General features: G+C 44.2%; 1 protein-coding gene across 3 annotated transcripts in view; it reads right to left on the bottom strand.

Annotated features, from left to right (window-relative positions):
• Positions 1 to 20,094, bottom strand: part of ACTR3B (actin related protein 3B) — a 584,122-nt gene that overhangs the window by 158,188 nt on the left and 405,840 nt on the right. For all 3 annotated transcript variants that reach the window (XM_078663241.1, XM_078663242.1, XM_078663243.1), the window contains one exon: positions 5,057 to 5,230. In XM_078663241.1, coding sequence (XP_078519367.1) covers positions 5,057 to 5,230 — 174 coding nt within the window. The remainder of the gene's footprint in view (positions 1 to 5,056; positions 5,231 to 20,094) is intronic.

The following is a 20,094-nucleotide window of genomic DNA, read 5'->3' as shown; positions in this document are numbered from 1 at the left end:
CAACTCCTCTCCCCTTGTTAGCTTTCAGAATCCCCTACCTATCCTGTAGGATGGTGTATCATCCACTACCCAAGCCTAGATGGACCAGGAGGCAGTCCTCCTTCACCCTTTTTCCCCTTTGGCTTGTTGCTAGTTCTTTTGGCTAGAGGAGGTCTTCCTCATTTCAAAACTGTTTAAAGAAAATTTCCAGTTGTCTGGCTCTGTAGGTAACAGCTTTAGAAGTTTCAGGTTAAACACTAACCCAAGACCATTTCTCAATGTGACTGCTACAGCTTTTGGTCTTTGATGGGGTAAGCCTTTCTACTCACCAATGCTACATAGATGCAGAATGAAAATGCCAAAGGGAGTAAGTTGGTTATCTAATTAAAGTGCACCAGTATTGTTGGTTTTGGGACACTAGTGCAGAGCAACAGTAATTACCTCCTAGCATACTTCCCAGTTACTACTAACTTCCCTATTACCCAACAGAAAGCAAAAACAAAACATGTTAAAGAAGTTTTTAATCAGTCACAACAAACTCCTTGCTTTAGAACAGAGTCTGGGAGAGGTCTAGCAAACTTCACCATCAAATGCAAAACGTGCAATAAAAGCTGCACGAGTGTCTCAAGCTGTCCATTTGACCCATATGGATTCAAATGATGTGTTTGCTCGTCTATGATTTGGAGAACATGTCTTTCCGGATGTATGATGTTACAACGCATACTTTTACAACTCCTACCTTTACATCGCACTTTTTACAACGCATACCATTACAACGCATAATTCTTTTGGGCGCTGGATAGTGAATAGTTTAATTCACTATTCCAACTCCAGTCCCCGTGGACACTAGTGAAGGTTATTGGATAGTAAATTAACCTATTCCCTATCCTAGAGCGCCCCAAGCGCTATGCGTTGTAATAGTTTGCGTTGTAAAAGTTGCGATGTAATGGTAGTGCGTTGTAAAAGTTTCGTTGTAAACGCTGTTCACCTGTCTTTCCCTATCATTTTTCAGGGCCTATTGACTAGAGGAGTATTATCCTTAGGGGCGAGGTGCTAAAATTCCCACCGGTGAGTATCTTGTGGGAAGCCACACCAGTATCTCCACTCACTTTTGTGGATCATTATAATGTACATGTGGGAGATTCAAAGGTCACTGCTATCAAGTTTTGAATAGTGTGTCAAATTAAAGCAATAGAGGTGCATTCCAAACATCAGCTATTGTGTGTAGCAATATAATGATAATGTGAGAAGTTAGAATGTGAGTGATGTCATAGTGTGAGGTAGACTTTGGAATGTTATTATTTGAACAGCAGAGTAGGTGGGACTTGAATATAGTAAGACCAGTACAACAGATAGGAAGGATTTGCCTGTATAATTAAACATTATAACATGGACTATGCTGTGCCTGTCTCTCTTTTAGGAAAGACTTCACACAGTATCTTTATTGCTCAATGTCAGGCACCTGGAAATGCTTCGACGTTTTCTCAAAATTATAAGGAATCTGAGCAGCTGATGCTTACATACTTACAATTGGCATTATACCAAGATCCCCAATGCCCTCATTTATATTTTGGTGCACAATCTGTGGTATCACCTCAGTTCAGTAAACACCCCAGTGTGTGTTGGTATTTACTTCCCAACGCAATAAAGTTTTTGCGTTGTAAAGTTTTAAGGTAATGCAAAGTAGCCCTATGTGCTTCTTTGAGCTACATTGCTCCAAGGGATGTTCTATGTGTGGTAAACGGGTGTTTCCCATGCAAATATTCATGGGTATTGATGCTAATCACGATCTACTAACAAGTGTGGACAGGGATTTGCTCCGAAACAAAGAAAAAGGCAGGCGTAACTGTGGAGCAATTTTTAAAGCTCTTCACATTTCTGCACAGTGCAGCATACATAAAAAGAGGGAAATGCATTGAGATGTTGTTTTTGTACTGGTAAAGTCCCCTCTCTGTAGAAAATCTTTGCTTAATAGAGCGCAGAAGCGCTTGCACTATGGCGCAAGGGAGTGTGCACTGGCGTATGGCAGCCTAAAGTGTGCCAATGCAGGGATAGAGGAAACCCGTGCCATATCTAAGTAGGCACGGCACTGTTCTGCTCTCTACCTTTCAAACAGCACAGCAACTTTGTTTGCTGCCCTGTATTGTGTGAAAAGTTAGTAAGTCTGCCCCTTAGTGTGTGTATGATATGGCATTATCGCATTTTGATACTGCTGTAATATTGTTGTAGCAATGTGTTAGTTTAGATAAAAAGGAACATGGTAAATGTGACTTTTCCCCAAAAATTTCAGGCACTCTAACAGTCTGATTGATAAACCAAATTATCAGACTCACAACTGATTTACAACTAAGGGACCGAGTATGATTTGATCCAAATCGGATTTGGAATTTGCAAGTCCTATGCAGTTCCCAACTGAATCATTCCCGTACGAAACGGCCTAGTACCATGCAAAGATCTCATCAGTGTGGACTGAAATGGCTGAGGGCATCAGACTTCGGGGGCGTAGTCGACCCCCCTTCACCCTGGTCCCTCCGAATCGGTCAGTATACAGGCTCCCATAGAGTTCAATAGGAGGCCGAGCGAACCGAGTCCGTCAGCATACGGATGCATCGTACTCGTTCAGTTAGATTTTCAAACCCTCCGGATCCGAGTCGTACAGAGGGCTTTCATAACGAGATCATACTCTGGAGTACAATCTTGTTTTGTATGCCCGGACAGACTAGGTTCGCTTGGACTATATGGAAGCCTGTATACCGATCATATACACAGGCTCCCATGGCAAAAAGGGGTGGGTGGGGAAATGCTTGCACAATGGTGCTCGCCACATTGTGCATGCTTTGATCGGAAGGACCCATGGGCACCCCCGTGAACAATTCAGTCGGCCCAGGGTGAAGGTGGGCCTGCTACGGCCCCCTGAAGTCTGATTCCCACAGCTGGTTTGTCTCGCTGACACCAAGTCGATACGGCTGTCCGAATCGTGCATCGTACCTGCTCGTTCGGAAGGCGGTTCTTTGCGTAGCACATTTCAGAATCGAATGAGGTGGACTGACAGGTTTGAGTTCGGACACAATTCGGTCAACGCTGATGAGATCTTCGCATCATACTTGGTCTTTTGGTACGGGGTGGCAGGGGGTAGGACGGAGTCTAAAAAAGATGAAAAAGAAAAATAAATGTACCTCCTGCCGCTTTTCTCCCACGTTGTCTCTCCTCCGCATCAGGGCCGAAGTCACCGAACAGGAAACATCCAGACTCCCCTGAGGGAATCACAAGGCTTCAATGCAGCTTCGTGATTGGTCTGGTCACTGTGGGTCAGCTCTCAGATGGGGACAGAGGGCCTGGGTATGTTCTCCACCCAGGCAGTAATTCAGCCTGGGTGGAGAACATGCTTAGTGCGCATGACTTAGGAAACCTCAGTGTGCCCATACTCCTCCCCTACCCTGCTCTGTGAGCAGAGAAGCTGCGCCTCACTAAGCTGCTGCAGCAGAACAAAATAAAAAGATAATATCATGAAGTTATTATCATTTTATTTTTCCTTTCTTTCACTGCTTCAAAGTAGTGCAGCGACACTCCTCCACCTTTTACGGAGGAGCCAACACTTCTCTAAATCAGACCCAAAATTCATGTCCAGAGGTGCTGGCATATCTGCCAGCACTCTGAGGAAACGCAGAAGACCTGGGCCCAAATTAAAAAAACAGGAGTACATTCTATGTTAGCACAGCAGAACACCTTCAACTTGGTGCCCAGACACAGACCACTGTCTGAACTGGGGTGGCAGAGTGGGCTAAAGAACGGTGATGGATTAAACCCAGATCTGTTGACTGGGTGTGAGTGTTTGATTGGTTCAGATGCTCCGTCCATCACCACCCCCTTTTGTAGCACAGACACAGACCACGAAAGTCTGTGGTGGGTGCAGTGCTCCGTGCAGGAGCAAATCCTGACAATTGTCGCCTCAGCTGAGGAGAGTGCTTTAGTGAAAGACTAAGTGGCAGTTTGAAATCCTGGCTTTGTCTTTCACTGAAGGTAGACTGGCACCTATTTCAAAGGAGGATGCCTGAGGTGTTCCACCGCCCCCTCAGTAGGGGTTCTCTCCAAGGGCTGTAAGCCACATCTATTGTTCGGTTCAAATGCAAAGTGTTCCCTAATTAAAGGAGGCCATGCCCCCATGCAAATGAGGTCATGCCCCACTGTTATCATGCCAGCACTAAATATGCACTGGAGCAACACATATTACAGAAGTGGCCACATATGCATCTTTCCAGTCCATTCTACAATATCAGAGTGCCCCAGGTGTGCAAGAAACAGGAGAAAATCCTCGCTGGTCACTTTCTGTAGTATGAGCCCCTGGTGCAAGAGGATTACTGCTAAGCATTCTAAGCTTGTCCACCCTTATTGATTTGAACCTCGCATCATTTCACATTTCTGTGTACTTGTCAGCACTAAACTGAGCTGATTTATAAAAACAGATCATTTTAAGGTTTCAACCCATGTGTTTTTATATAGTAGGCAAATAACATTTATTTTGGGACTTCATGTGTTTATCAGCCGTGTTTCACATACTTTTCAAAATATAATTAATACACATCTTAAACGACTGATCAACATTTTGTATTTGATAAGGAACCATGGGCAACAATCTTTGTCGTAGCAATCAAGCATTGAGCACATTTAAAGCAGGCTCTCGTTTTCCAGTTCCTATTGGCGCCTGAAATCAACAGGAAATAGTACTGAGAAGAAACATTTTGCATTTAGTAGAAACAAATAATTATGCACAAAAATAAAAATCACAGGCACGTTCTGTTAGCACAGGCTGTTCGCACAGCCTGTTAAACTCAGTTGTAGGTAGGTGACATTCCAATTTAATTTCTTAGGTGGTTTAGACACATTTCGGTTACCTCTAGGTGGCGATATTGTACTTCATTTCTGCATGTCAGAGTCAACAACGATCATGGCAAACAGACGCTCAAGTCAGAATGCTGGCAGACCGCGCGCTCCATGTTTCCATGCAGGGCATGTGCCCAAACATACAGACGGCTGTTACACTTCACATTATGAAGAAAAACAAAAAGTCTTTCCTTACCTCGGGATGGAAGAAAATTTCAGGCCCCAGGAACCGTTCATAGCCTACATCTACAACAAAGGGGGTCTTGTTGATCGAATGTGTGCCCGTGTACTGCTTCAGCCATTTGCAAGGATCGGCATCATACTTTGTGAATTCTTTCACGATATCTGGGCAGATGTAGCAATATTTCTCCTACATAAAAAATGTAAGGATTCTTAGAACAGCCGTGCACATCGTGTTTTGCTCATCTACTTAGAACAGTTAAAAAAAAATGAAAGTCTGCTGGATAATTAAAAATATAACTGTACAGTGGCTGCCCTCAACATTTTGAACAGGTGCAGCACCAAGACTGGGATTTTATTGCACAGAACCTGATGCGTGTGCATGCAAACCCTCTTGGAAGAGGTTGGCACCTGTGTGTCTGTCCGTCTGGAGCAGTGCTTCCCAAAACTTTCATAGCCACGTCCCACTTTGTAGAAGGACATATTTTTGCGACCCAACTAGCTTTATTGGACATGAGGAGGATTTTTCAATGTAACAGAAGCATTGTGTGCATTATTCTTTACAGACTGTACATTTTCGAATGAAATGGGCACTACATTTTCACAAACATACAGCTTTACTGATACAACTAGATAACACACAAATGTTTATCTGTGGAAGGAAATTGGGCTTCAGCGAATATTTATTAATTGTGCAGTAAAGGGTCTTGATTTGGTCTGTTTCATCACACTTCAAAATTACAAAAAAAACAAAAAAGATGTATTTTTGCATTTGTTACTGTTAAATGTGTACAGTTTACTTTACAGGTATTTTACATTTGTTGTGTGTTACTAAAAACATACCATCCTACAGCCTTTCTTTTCACAGTTTGTACCCAGCAAGATTGTCACATAATTCACTTTACTTTTCTTTTTGTGATTGCAAAGTGAGAGCAGTTTGTGAACACCAGTCACCATGTCAAAAAACTATAAGCACCCATGTATAGGCTGACATTTGTCCTCTGTTCTTTCAAGCGCAGCAAGTACGACAAGATAAATGCAGAATTTAATGTCATCTTCATTGATAGCTTGGACTTCTGTGACCCACCAAAAACCAGCTCAGGATGCACCAGTGGGTCGCAACCCGCAGTTTGGAAACAGTGGTCTACAGCATAGTTATTTAGCCTGTTGTGAGGCAGGTGCAAGTAACACTGACCTACTAGGTTACTGCAATTTTTCAATACATGGAAAACTAAAAAGTCAACACAAACTAAAGAGTGTCTAAGTGACGGCAGCAGAATTTTCAGGGAGAATGTGTGGAATATCACCTAGGTGAGAATGTTGTCAGAACCCACATATTCACGCACTCATTTGCCTATACATTGCATGTAGTGCCTTCTGGGAGAGAGGGAAGCTTGCTTTGCTACTGCCATGCTGTCCCTATTCTGTGAGGGAGTGAAGCTTGCGCTGCTGCTGCCTAATTTGTACCTGCCGTGATTGAAAAAGCATGTGCTGATGCTACCTTATTTCTATAAACCAAAAGAGAGAGTTAGGACAGTATGTACAGTGGCGTCACTAGGGTTGGTGTCACCCGGTGCGGGTTACTCATGGTGTCACCCCCTCACGACTTACTGCATGGACCTCCTCCGCTCCAAGTCCGCCACTGGACACAGCGGCAGCTGGATGTGCACGAGACCCACCGGGCACACAGTGATACAGCAGGTCGGGTATTTCCATTGGAGCTGGTAGCTATTGCCCTATCTTAGTAGCGCAGCATTTGTAATGCGGGGCCAGAAAAGTAACTTTCAGTCAGAGTTTTAGTAAGACAAACAAAAAAGAAAATCATCTCTAGTTGCACTCAATACATGTAAACTGTCACTATGGTGGAACGGAGACAGAAAGAAAGACGCATGCACTCGCGCCCTATCTCACAGACAGAAAAAAACCAGTTCAAATGATGCTGCAAATTGTGTCCTATCATTACCGTGAGGTAAGGTTCACATGTGATCAGCACACATCCCCGTGATGTGTATATTTCTCATAGTCACAGTGACATCTTATAGCACATAGTGGCAGTGGCGTCTCCTCCAGAGCATCGCCCCATTGCTTTCGAGCAGTGTAAGAAGTAGAAACATAACATGGTAATAACAGACTTTCAGTTATTATCATTTGATGTTTCCTGCTGCTTTGCAGGTTGCTGCTCTGCTCTTGGAGCAAGGGAGGAGTGGTGTGTCCACTCCTAAGTGCACAATGACTGTTTGGTCATGACTCTCGGGCCGCCCACACAAGTCATGCACTCTTTCCCTGTGCTCCATGCCTGCATGGAGAACATTCCCAGGCCCGCATTCCCTATTTGAGCGTCGAACCAGGATGCTCAAAACCAATCACAACGCTGCATTGCAGTGTTGCGATTGGTCTGGGGTGCCTGTGTGCCAACCAATCACAACATTGGTCAGTGGGGCCTGGCTGTGCTTCCTGTTCCTCGAGGCGAGAAAGAACAAAGACGCGTAACCCGGCGGCACGAGTTTTGGGGGCAGCGGCAAAAATATTCTGTTGCACCCCCCCCCCCTAGCTCTTCAACGCGACGTGTGGTGGCAAAAGGCAGGGTCCGCCACAGGTGGCAGGCAGAGTGCCTAGCTACGCGCCTGGTGCCAGTGCTCTCATCAGGAGGCCACTTCAGCTTGCACCACACATTGCCCATGCCAGTGCTACCAATGATAGTGACAGCACACTTACTAACCACCACCCTACAACCCTACAAGTGTGACAATTTGGAATATTCCAGGCCCCCTAAGTTATAAGAATGGCTTGGTGGGAGGGTAAGGGGGGTATAGCAGTTATTTTAATGTATATTGAATAAATAATTAACTGTTGTTGTTGTCATCTCTAAATTAGCCAGACAGTGCTATCTTGTGGAATACAGTTTCAAGTGCTGGTGCTGACAATTAAGTGCCAGTGCCGAGCACCGGAAACCGCCAGCTCAAATTAAACCCTGGTTTTAAATGCTATATACAATGTATGTTAAGAGGAATCATGCTACCACAATGCACAACTTTATTCAGGCCTCATTTAAAAATATTGGAATAGACACCATACATCACAAAGTATATTGAAAAAGAATATTGTCAGAAATTACCACGAAACTTATTTAAGGAATGAAAGTCTCACATTGCTAGAAGACACTCACCTAGAGTTTTTTTTTAGAGAAAATGAGATTGACAGAGTACAGGATCAATGCTTATTTTAGCATTGCGAGTCCACATACATACTACATTTTGTATTATCCAAGTCTTGATTTTTAAGAAACAAAACCAACCAAATAGTTCAGCACACAAAACATAACACTTTTTGCGTGTTTTGGGAGGTTACAGATGCACCAAACATGATGTGGGACTGGTGGGTATAAACACTAGGAAGAAGCTGGTGATGAACAGTCACTGTCAGGGAACCTGGAGCTGAAGGTACACAACCTCCTCACCAAGATCACAAATGTTTTGTGGCTAAAGTCCGGTTTACAGATTACATTATATTAAAAAAAAGTGCAGGGGTTCAAAGTTTCCTTTGGGAGCCTGCTGCTGGCAACCCTGAAGGCTGGGGTGGCCGAATGCTGGTGTTTTCAAATACCAAAGCCTTTACCCTTTTCCCACCACACCCTGCCTTCCTTTATCTTATCTCTCGCTGGTTCCTTTTCATCTGTCTTTTCTCCCTTTGTTACTTTTTCCCATCTTTATCTTCACACATTATTTCGCTTGTTTCTACCTTTCTCTCTCTTGCTTAAAGTCTAATATTGAAAAATAAGTTCCGGTCGCTAAAAATGAGCGCCGGTGCCCACCAGCAGCACAAATTAAGCATATCCCCTGTCAGTGTTTGACGCAGAAAGAGGAGCTTATTTTACCTGCCCTATATACCCTGCTGTCCCTGGCTCATTCCCTAACCCCGTGGTAAAGTTGTGTTGCATCTCTTCAGAGCTTGTCTCCTCTTCCTGTCGCTCCCACCCTTTGTTTTCCCAACTTTGACCTGCCTACAAATACCTTGTATTTCATTTCAGGCCAGTTCCTCGCCCATCCAATGTGTGGCTCCTCATTATAACATTTTGCATAGTGCATCATACAGTGGTCTGTAAGCACTATAAATAATATGGATGAGACCGACAACTGGAACCAGTAATCTGATGTCAGCAATGTGTGTTAACTCTGAATCATCTTGCCAGCTATACAAATGGAAAGGCGCAGCTAGCCATTAACTTCTGTGTTAGATGCTCATGATACAGTAGAGCGGATGTCTCAGTCCAAGTGGCGTCAGACAGAGCAACCCACACGTGCGCCTTATAAGTTGCAGACACATTTTACACTCAGTATGGGAATCAAAGCAGCAGACTCGTCACGGAAGGTCCCTGCGTCGGGAGAAGTGTTAACAGATTAGTGCTTCCAAAAGAAGGTGCACATTCAGCAGATCATTGATTCGCACAAACATTAACTCGTACTTTTGCTCCTTTTATCAACTCATGAAACTTTAATTTTTCTATTAGCAACAGCACTGTACTTACCACACAGCACGTTCCGTGAAGAATCACTGACTTGGATCAGGGATAGGAGTCCGTATTAGCAACACACACACACGGCATGAATCTTCGGATGCCTAGTGACCTGGTGACCGGTGCGTGGAAGGAGGAGGCGGCCGGGCAAGCACTGGCTCCAAACAGAGAGGGACATCCACAGGCCCCGGCCTGTGCGCATATGATCAGACCTGGAAGAATGGCGCCGTTTTGACGCCTGCGTGCGTGGAAAGGAGAAACAAAATTGCCGCCCGCCTGTGTCTGCCTCTGGCCAATCAGACCATGCATGCACTCAAGGCGTCACTCCAGGGTTCACAAGGGGCAGTCTGTCAGAGTCTGCTATAATGCTATTAATGACAGGAACCGTTCTTAACTACAAAATGATTGCCAGCAGGAAGAATTATTGAAAGAAAGTAAACTATGCGTGACAGTTTTCATCGGTAAATACAACAATTAGAGCTTCACTGCGGTCTGCGTCTGTCACCGCTCATTGGTGTCACCCCCTAGTGCTGGTGTCACCCGGTGCGGTCCGCTCCCCCCGCCCCCCCCCCCCTAATGACGCCACTGAGTATGTAGGCTGTCCTTGTCCCTGTGTATTGATGAATGAATCAGCTAAGACTAGAGAGTGGTTTTGTCAACACCGTAGTGTCTGGCACCACAAGGTTTTTTAAAAGAACCCTCACACACCAACCTAGTTGGTGTCATGCTTCATCATAGGGTTCCCAGCTGGATAGCCGAATGCTACCCAGCTGTGCTGCGACATCTGATTACAGTGTAGCTTTTTTTTTGTTTTCATCTGGTGGTGCTGGAGGTGATGTGAGAATAAAAATACCTCTGGGAAACTCACTGACCGATACAAATTAAAAAAAATTAAAACATAGCTGACAAGTGATTCCATGTCATGTATAACACATTCAGCCAATTCAGGAGTTCTAGCCAAAATCATATTGCATACTGGTGTTTCGAGCCATAAGGAAACTGTTAATAGCAAAACTACAATCCCACAATGCAACATGATGTTGGCAAAAAGAATGCCAAAGCGCAGAGTTGTTTAATGCAAAATAAAATGTAGTGCCTGGTATCTGCCTTTTTTTTTCTTGTAGGCAGTCACAGCTTAAACAGCCCACTGAGTGAAAGGGCAGGGATAGCCTTTCACATCCAAATGACAGCATTTCCTGCTAACAGGATAAAATTTACACTCCTTCGAAAAATTGTGTTATGAAAGACCTTATTTACCAGATCAGTGAGTGCATCAGCAGTAAGAAGTGACTAGACACAACACAAAGAAAAGAAAAATAATTACCTGTCACTCCCACTTCTCCTGCCCATCCTCGGTGTGTGTGTGAATTAGGAGGCGCATTTACAATACCACTGTGATGCGTCCTACTCTGAACAAATACAGCACATGCTGCAGGTGTTGTATCAGCGAGGACCGCTTGTGCCACTGTTTATGGATCCTGATGCTTCCTACTCCTACCACCAATTTACTCATTTGTAGGTGGGCAGAAGTATTTCACCAAAGGTGAGACAGGCAAAAAGGTTTTTCAATATCTTGAAAGTTTTATGGACTGATTTGTATACTTTATTTGATATGGTGGGTCCAAGTTACTTGTGGACAGCATCTACGATATAAACAAAGAAGCATTTGCAATGCAATAGGTCTCGCATTAGGAACGTTTGAGCTATAGGTATTGTAAATGAGAATTTTTTTATTTATGTTTTGTTTTTGAAAATAGCAAAATTAATAGCTTTAACATTTACAATGCCAATAGTTAAAACTTTTGCAAATGTGACACCTATAGCATTTGGAATGCAATATGTGTTATATTTACGTGACTTACATGTACTTTTTTATTACAAATAACAATGGCTATTATTTTTTTTTTTAATAATTAATACTTAAATGAAAGTTATTGTAATTTATAATGGCAATAGCTTAAACTTTTGTAAATAACTTTTGTGAAGATTATGTTCAGTGTATTTTATTGTGATGAAAATCCAAGAACAGAAGTGAAATATTAACATCTTTTTGTTACATTTGTAATAAAGCTTGAAACATTGAGAGAACATATTTGAACCAGTTGTTGTTGAATGGTTGCACAGACTGATGCTGTGGTGGCGCTGAATGATGTTGTGATGGCAAATGAGTGATGCTGTGGCGTTCAGTGATGCTGTGGTAGCGCATAGTGATGTTGTGGTGCCCCTGAGTGATGATGTGGTGGTGCTGAGTGATGTTGTATGCTATGCTATGTTTTTTTTGCTATCCTATGTTTCGTTTGTTATGCTATGCTATGTTTTGCTATCCTATGCTTTGATTTGTTATGCTATGCTATGCTGTGTTTTGTTATGCTATGCTATGTTTTGCTATTCTATGCTTTGTTATGCTATGCTATGTTTTGTTATGCTATGCTATGTTTTGTTGTGCTTTATTATGCTATGCTTTATTTTGCAATGCTGTGTTTTGTTATGCTATGCTATGCTATGTTTTGTTGTGTTTGGTATGCTATGCTATGTTTTGCTATGCTATTATATGTTTTGTTTTGCTATGCTATTATATGTTTTGTTGTGTTTTGTTAAGCTATGCTATGTTTTGTTGTGTTTTGTTATGCTATGTTTTGGTGTGTTATGCTATGTTTTGTTATGCTATGTTTTGGTATGTTATGCTATGTTTTGCTATGCTATGCTGTTTTGTTTTGCTATCCCATGCTTTGTTTTGTTATGTTATGCTATGTTTAGTTTTGCTATCCTATGCTTTGTTTTGTTATGCTATGGTATGTTTTGTTGTGTTTTGTTATGCTATGCTATGTTTTGTTGTGTTTTGCTATGCTATGTTTTGTTATGCTATGTTTTGTTATGCTATGCTATGCTTTGTTATGCTATGCTATGCTAAGCTTTGTTTTGTTATGCTATGCTATGTTGTGTTTTGTTATGCTATGTTTTGTTGTGTTTTGTTATGCTATGCTATGTTTTGCTATGCTATGTTTTGTTTTGCTATGCTATGTTTTGTTGTGTTTTGTTATGCTATGTGTTGTGTTTTGATATGCTATGTTTTCTTATGTTATGCTATGTTTTGTTATGCTATGCTATGTTTTGTTTTGCTATCCTATGCTTTGTTTTGTTATGCTATGCTATGTTTAGTTTTTCTATCCTATGCATTGTTTTGTTATGCTATGCTATGTTTTGTTGTGTTTTGTTATGCTATGCTATGTTTAGTTTTTCTATCCTATGCATTGTTTTGTTATGCTATGCTATGTTTTGTTGTGTTTTGTTATGCTATGCTATGTTTTGTTGTGTTTTGCTATGCTATGCTTTGTTGACTGACAAACACCGCAGCGCTAGCGCTTGGCAGTGATCAAGGACTGCTGCAAGCGTTTTTTTAATCGTTTTTACTGCATTTCATTTATTTTCTAAAAAAACTTGTTTTAATACCTGTATTCTGTTCGCCCACTCCCCGGTCCATCGCAGCTACCAGTGCTGATTGTTGTGGAGGGAGGTAAAGCGCCACCACTTCCTGCTTGATCCACATTGGGCGTCCATCTTGGGAGGGTGACGTGCTAGTCTCCACCTTCGCCTAATCTATTTGGCCCCTCTTCTCCCCGCGCAGCGGTGACGCGCAGCGGTAGCGCCGTAGACGCGCCGAAGAGGCGCCAAAGAGAAGACAGTCTGCGCCAGTCCGCGTCCAGATGCTTCCCGCTGGATCCTGGCCACGGCTGCTATCATGGTAGGGGTTGCAAAAAACACAGTTGATGGACAGAATGTAGAACAATGTCATACATTCACCCCAGTACAAGGATCTGGGCCTAAATCCATCGTTTTTTTGCACTCCACACCACCCTGGATTAGACACTGGCTATATGCAAATCAGCTCTGACCCTGTGCCTCATGGGAACAGTCCAGTCCGAACTACCAAGCCATGTCTTTCCCAGACCGGAATCAAGCATCCAAGGACCGGTTTCTGGCTATCAGCCTTCATCAGCCTGGATAGCTTGACTCCAGTGGTGTGGAGAGCCTGGGACTCACGTCTGAGCATCCCGAGCACACTCAGGGTGAAATTGCAAAAAACACAGTTGATGGCCAGAATGTAGAACAATGTCATACATTCACCCCAGTACAAGGATCTGGGCCTAAATCCATCGTTTTTTTACACTCCACACCACCCTGGGTTAGACACTGGCTATATGCAAATCAGCTCTGACCCTGTGCCTCATGGGAACAGTCCAGTCCGAACTACCAAGCCATGTCTTTCCCAGACCGGAATCAAGCATCCAAGGACCGGTTTCTGGCTATCAGCCTTCATCAGCCTGGATAGCTTGACTCCAGTGGTGTGGAGAGCCTGGGACTCACGTCTGAGCATCCCCAGCACACTCAGGGTGAAATTGCAAAAAACACAGTTGATGGACAGAATGTAGAACAATGTCATACATTCACCCCAGTACAAGGATCTGGGCCTAAATCCATCGTTTTTTTGCACTCCACACCACCCTGGGTTGGACACTGGCTATATGCAAATCAGCTCTGACCCTGTGCCTCATGGGAACAGTCCAGTCCGAACAACCAAGCCATGTCTTTCCCAGACCGGAATCAAGCATCCAAGGACCCGTTTCTGGCTATCAGCCTTCATCAGCCTGGATAGCTTGACTCCAGTGGTGTGGAGAGCCTGGGACTCACGTCTGAGCATCCCCAGCACACTCAGGGTGAAATTGCAAAAAACACAGTTGATGGACAGAATGTAGAACAATGCCATACATTCACCCCAGTACAAGGATCTGGGCCTAAATCCATCGTTTTTTTGCACTCCACACCACCCTGGGTTAGACACTGGCTATATGCAAATCAGCTCTGACCCTGTGCCTCATGGGAACAGTCCAGTCCGAACTACCAAGCCATGTCTTTCCCAGAGAGGCACAGGGTCAGAGCTCATTTGCATATAGCCAGTGTCTAACCCAGGGTGGTGTGGAGTGCAAAAAAACGATGGATTTAGGCCCAGATCCTTGTACTGGGGTGAATGTATGACATTGTTCTACATTCTGTCCATCAACTGTGTTTTTTGCAATTTTCACCCCGAGTGGGCTGGGTATGCTCAGACGTGAGTCCCAGGCTCTCCACACCACTGGAGTCAAGCTATCCAGGCTGATGAAGGCTGATAGCCAGAAACCGGTCCTTGGATGCTTGATTCCGGTCTGGGAAAGACATGGCTTGGTAGTTCGGACTGGACTGTTCCCATGAGGCACAGGGTCAGAGCTGATTTGCATATAGCCAGTGTCTAACCCAGGGTGGTGTGGAGTGCAAAAAAACGATGGATTTAGGCCCAGATCCTTGTACTGGGGTGAATGTATGACATTGTTCTACATTCTGTCCATCAACTGTGTTTTTTGCAATTTTCACCCCGAGTGGGCTGGGTATGCTCAGACGTGAGTCCCAGGCTCTCCGCACCACTGGAGTCAAGCTATCCAGGCTGATGAAGGCTGATAGCCAGAAACCGGTCCTTGGATGCTTGATTCCGGTCTGGGAAAGACATGGCTTGGTAGTTCGGACTGGACTGTTCCCATGAGGCACAGGGTCAGAGCTGATTTGCATATAGCCAGTGTCTAACCCAGGGTGGTGTGGAGTGCAAAAAAACGATGGATTTAGGCCCAGATCCTTGTACTGGGGTGAATGTATGACATTGTTCTACATTCTGTCCATCAACTGTGTTTTTTGCAATTTTCACCCCGAGTGGGCTGGGTATGCTCAGACGTGAGTCCCAGGCTCTCCACACCACTGGAGTCAAGCTATCCAGGCTGATGAAGGCTGATAGCCAGAAACCGGTCCTTGGATGCTTGATTCCGGTCTGGGAAAGACATGGCTTGGTAGTTCGGACTGGACTGTTCCCATGAGGCACAGGGTCAGAGCTGATTTGCATATAGCCAGTGTCTAACCCAGGGTGGTGTGGAGTGCAAAAAAACGATGGATTTAGGCCCAGATCCTTGTACTGGGGTGAATGTATGACATTGTTCTACATTCTGTCCATCAACTGTGTTTTTTGCAATCATGGTAGGGGAGCGCCTCTCCTATGACACTTTTTCGCTTCATGCCCTACGACCTCCCCCCAATCCTTCCTGTCGGCACTCGATTCTTCCTTCTAATGTAGACCACTCCTGTAAAAACTGTGATTGGAGTACCCTTTCCTCACACAGCCGTCATTCGTCCTCTGTACAGAAATGGAGAATGTTTCTCCTCAACTGTCGGTCTTTACCGAAACACTACACTGAGCTGTACATGCTGATAGAAGAGCTCAATCCTGATGCTCTTTTCCTAACGGAGACCTGGCTCCAAATAGATAATGACCCTGCCACAGTGTGGGCTACCCCTCAAGGATACACCCTCAAACGACTTGATCATCAGACTGGGAGAGGGGGTGGACTTGCCATCATACACAGAGATAGCTTTAGGTGCTGCATCTCTCCCACCACCTCCCCAGCCTGTGAGAGTTTTCACTTCGTGTTAGAATTTTCTCCCACGACTACCTTCTCAGGTATCCTAGCCTACCGTCCTCCCGGTGCCCTTAATAATTTTATCGCCAAGATAACAGAGCTTACGGCAAGTGTCGTGCTGACCTCGTCCAATCTAACCTTGCTTGGGGACCTCAATTTGCATCTTGACGACCCCCACGACTTGGCAGCAAATAACCTTCGTTCTAACTTGCAAGCTATTGCCCTTCACCAAAGGGGCTACCAGGCTACCCATAATAGGGGACATCTTCTTGATCATATCTACAATAACATAGATGACCTCATGGTGGATACTCCCATTCCACTGCCCTGGACCGACCATTTTTTAATTCCTTTCACATGGTCCACTTACTCTCCCTCTCCCCCTCAAAAGTTTGTTAAACACCTTGGTAGGAAATGGCCCTTACTCCCCGTCCCTGACTGGGCAGCTGCTCTCGCTCGAGATCCTCCTAGGAAGGCAACAAACTCATTTATGGCCACCAACAATTTTGATAATTGGATTACCACCTCCCTTGATCAGGTCCTTCCCAAACTCCCCCGTAAATCTATAACAAGACCCAAAGTTGCCCCGTGGTACACTCCTGCCCTCAGAATCATGAAATTAGAGTGCCGTAAACTTGAGAGAGCCTGGAGACAGAACCACTCCCAGCTCAGAAAGGCAGAATATAGGGCTGCTATAAAGCTCTACAAAATAGAGATTAAGGCAGCACAAGTTCTTTTTTATGAAGGGAAAATTAACTTAGCTGCTAATGCCACCAAGGAAATTTTTAAGATAGTGAAGTCCCTTATCTCATCTCCTGCTGAGCGTCCCTCTGCTGAAGGCACCCAAGACCGCTGTAATGATTTGGCTGCGTTCTTTTCCCAAAAAAATCAAACCATATATTCCTCATTCAGTAACCCTAAGGACAGCATGGGACCTATCTCTCCCATAGTTCCTGATCCTTTGGTCCCCTGTAGGCTTGACACTATCCCACTTCTTGACATCGGCAGACTAGACAGATTAATTCCTAAAATCAGTTCTGGGTCGCCCATTGACCCAGCACCTCCTCGGGCCATTATTAAGGTCTGGGACGTTATTCGTCCGGTTATTATGGACGTACTCAATACGTCCATCATCTCTAGATCTGTCCCACTCCCATGGAAGTGTGCAATGGTGAAGGTCCTGCTGAAAAAGCCTACCCTGGACCAAAGTAATCTGTCCAACTACCGTCCCATCTCCTTGCTTCCGTGGCTGAGTAAACTGCTTGAGAGGCACGTTAATAACATCTTAACGGACTACTTGGAGACCAACGGTTTGCTGCGTGCCTCTCAGACAGGTTTTCGTCCTCAGCACGGAACCGAAACCGCTCTTTTAGCTGTAACGGAAGCAGCAAGAGCCGTGTTGGACCGGGGAGGAAAAGTCGCCATTATCCTATTGGACCTCAGCGCCGCGTTCGACACGGTCCACCATGCCACGCTATTACATCGATTGGCGTGCATGGGCGTGTCGGGCGCGGCCCTGGAATGGCTGACATCCTTCCTGGATGAACGCTTCTTTCGGGTCTTTGAGGGGGAGGTGGCTTCTCCCAAACACCCACTTAGGTGTGGGGTCCCTCAGGGCTCCTCCCTAAGCCCCACCCTTTTTAATGCCTACATGGAACCCCAAGATAGGATAGTCCATCCCTTTGGTGTGCGTATTGTCACCTACGCAGACGATACCCAACTGGTGGTCTCTTTAGACCACCCGGAGGGCTCGTCCAACACCTTAGGTCCCTGTCTAGAGGTTGTTGCCAGGTGGATGCAATCCTCTTGTTTGAAGCTTAACGGGGAGAAGACCGACATCATCCTTCTGGGCAATTCCTCCCCGTCCGCCCTTGCAACCATCTGGCCACCATGTCTGGGCCTGCCCCCTGTTCCCAAGCCCCAAATAAAGAGCCTCGGGATATGGCTCGACAAAGCTCTAGACTTTTCGGTTCAAGCCACTAAGACTGCCGCCACCTGCTTTGGGCTAATGAGGATGCTCCGCAAGGTGCTCCCTCTGCTCCCATTCCAGGCGAGAAGGGTCATGGTTCAGGCCTTGATTCTCTCCCGTCTGGACTATGGGAATGCTCTTTATATGGGGGCCCCAGCTTCCGTTATACAGAAGCTACAAGTTACACAAAACAGTGCTGCCCGCTTACTTTACAACTTGCCCCGCTGGCAGTCAGCGAAGAAGGCCCTAAGGGAGCTTCACTGGCTCCCAATAGGGTCAAGAGTGCAATTCAAGGCCATGGGCATTTTGCACAAGTCCTTCCATCGAGTTGGCCCTGCAATTCTCCACTCTATAGTCAAGCCTTATATCCCTTCCCGTCCCCTTCGCTCAGGCACCCTTCAGTTGGCAACTTCGATCAAAGTCAACAGAGCCCGCTGGGGCGGCCGCTCCTTCTCCCACTCGGCGGCAAAACTTTGGAACTCCCTCCCTCTCCCTATCCGAGGAAACAGTAATTACATGTCCTTTAGGAAAGCCCTGAAAACGCACTTGTTTGCCAAAACTTGCTGAACTACCCTGAGCCCGCGCTAAACAACCAGTCACAAGCGCTGCGAGGCTTCCGGGTAGTTACGCGCTATACAAGTGCAATTTTTCATTTCATTTATGCTATGCTATGTTTTGTGATGCTATGCTATGTTTTGTTGTGTTTTATTATGCTATGCATTGCTTTGCTATGCTATGTTTTGTTATGCTAATCTATACTATGTTTTGTTGTGTTTGGTATGCTATGCTATGTTTTGCTATGCTATTATATGTTTTGTTTTGCTATGCTATGTTTTGTTAAGCTATGCAATGTTTTGTTGTGTTTTGCTATGTGTTGTTATGCTATGTGTTGTTGTGTTTTTTTATGCTATGTTTTGTTATGTTATGCTATGCTTTGTTATACTATGCTGTTTTGTTTTGCTATCCTATGCTTTGTTTTGTTATGCTATGTTTAGTTTTGCTGTCCTATGCTTTGTTTTGTTATGCTATGCTATGTTTTGTTGTGTTTTGCTATGCTATGCTTTGTTATGCTATGCTATGTTTTGTTATGCTATGCTATGTTTTGTTGTGTTTGATTATGCTATGCGTTGTTTTGCTATGCTATGTTTTGTTATGCTATGTTTTGTTATGCTATGTTTTGTTATGCTATGCTATGCTTTGTTATGCTATGTTTTGCTAATGCTATGCTATGCTAAGCTTTGTTTTGTTATGCTATGCTATGTTGTGTTTTGTTATGCTATGCTATGTTGTGTTGTGGTTTGTTATGCTATGCTATAATTTGCTGTGCTTTGCTATGCTATGTTTTGTTATGTATGCTATGTTTTGTTGTGTTTTGTTATGCTATGCTATGTTTTGTTGTGTTTTGCTATGTTTTGTTATGCTATGCTTTGTTTTATGTTATGCTATGTTTTGTTATGTTATGCTATGTTTTGTTGTGTTTTGTTACGCTATGCTATGTTTTGTTATAGTATGCTAGGTTTTGTTTTGCTATGTTTTGTTATGTTATGCTTTGTTTTGTTATGCTATGTTTTGTTATGCTATGCTATGTTTTGTTGTGTTTTGTTATGCTATGCTATGCTTTGTTGTGTTTTGCTATGCTATGTTTTGTTTTGTTATGCTATGTTTTGTTTTGCTATCCTATGCTTTGTTTTGTTATGCTATGCTATGTTTTGCTATCCTATGCTTTTTTTGTTATGTTATGCTATGCTATGCTGTGTTTTGTTATGCTATGCTATGTTTTGTTATGCTATGCTGGTGAGGGTGTGTGAGGGTGAGTGAGGGTGAGGGGTTGTGAGGGTGAGGGGGTGTGAGGGTGAGGGTGTGTGTGGGTGAGGGGGTGTGAGGATGAGGGATTTTTTAAAATGAGTGCTGCAAAATGACGTCACCAAAACTTTTCCTGGTTCTTGAGACCAATTTTCTCATGGAGAGTTTTCGCCGCCAATTTCATCCGAAAAAGCTGTACTACTATTTAGGCACATGCATTGTTCCACTTTAAATCAAAACGGTGTGAAATTTAATTACCTTAAAATACTTTTAGA

This window comes from Lissotriton helveticus, chromosome 10, assembly GCF_964261635.1.
Source record: "Lissotriton helveticus chromosome 10, aLisHel1.1, whole genome shotgun sequence".
NCBI classification, from domain to species: Eukaryota; Metazoa; Chordata; class Amphibia; order Caudata; family Salamandridae; genus Lissotriton; species Lissotriton helveticus.
Note: the sequence above shows the minus strand (reverse complement) of the source record. Positions and strands in the feature narration are given on the sequence as shown.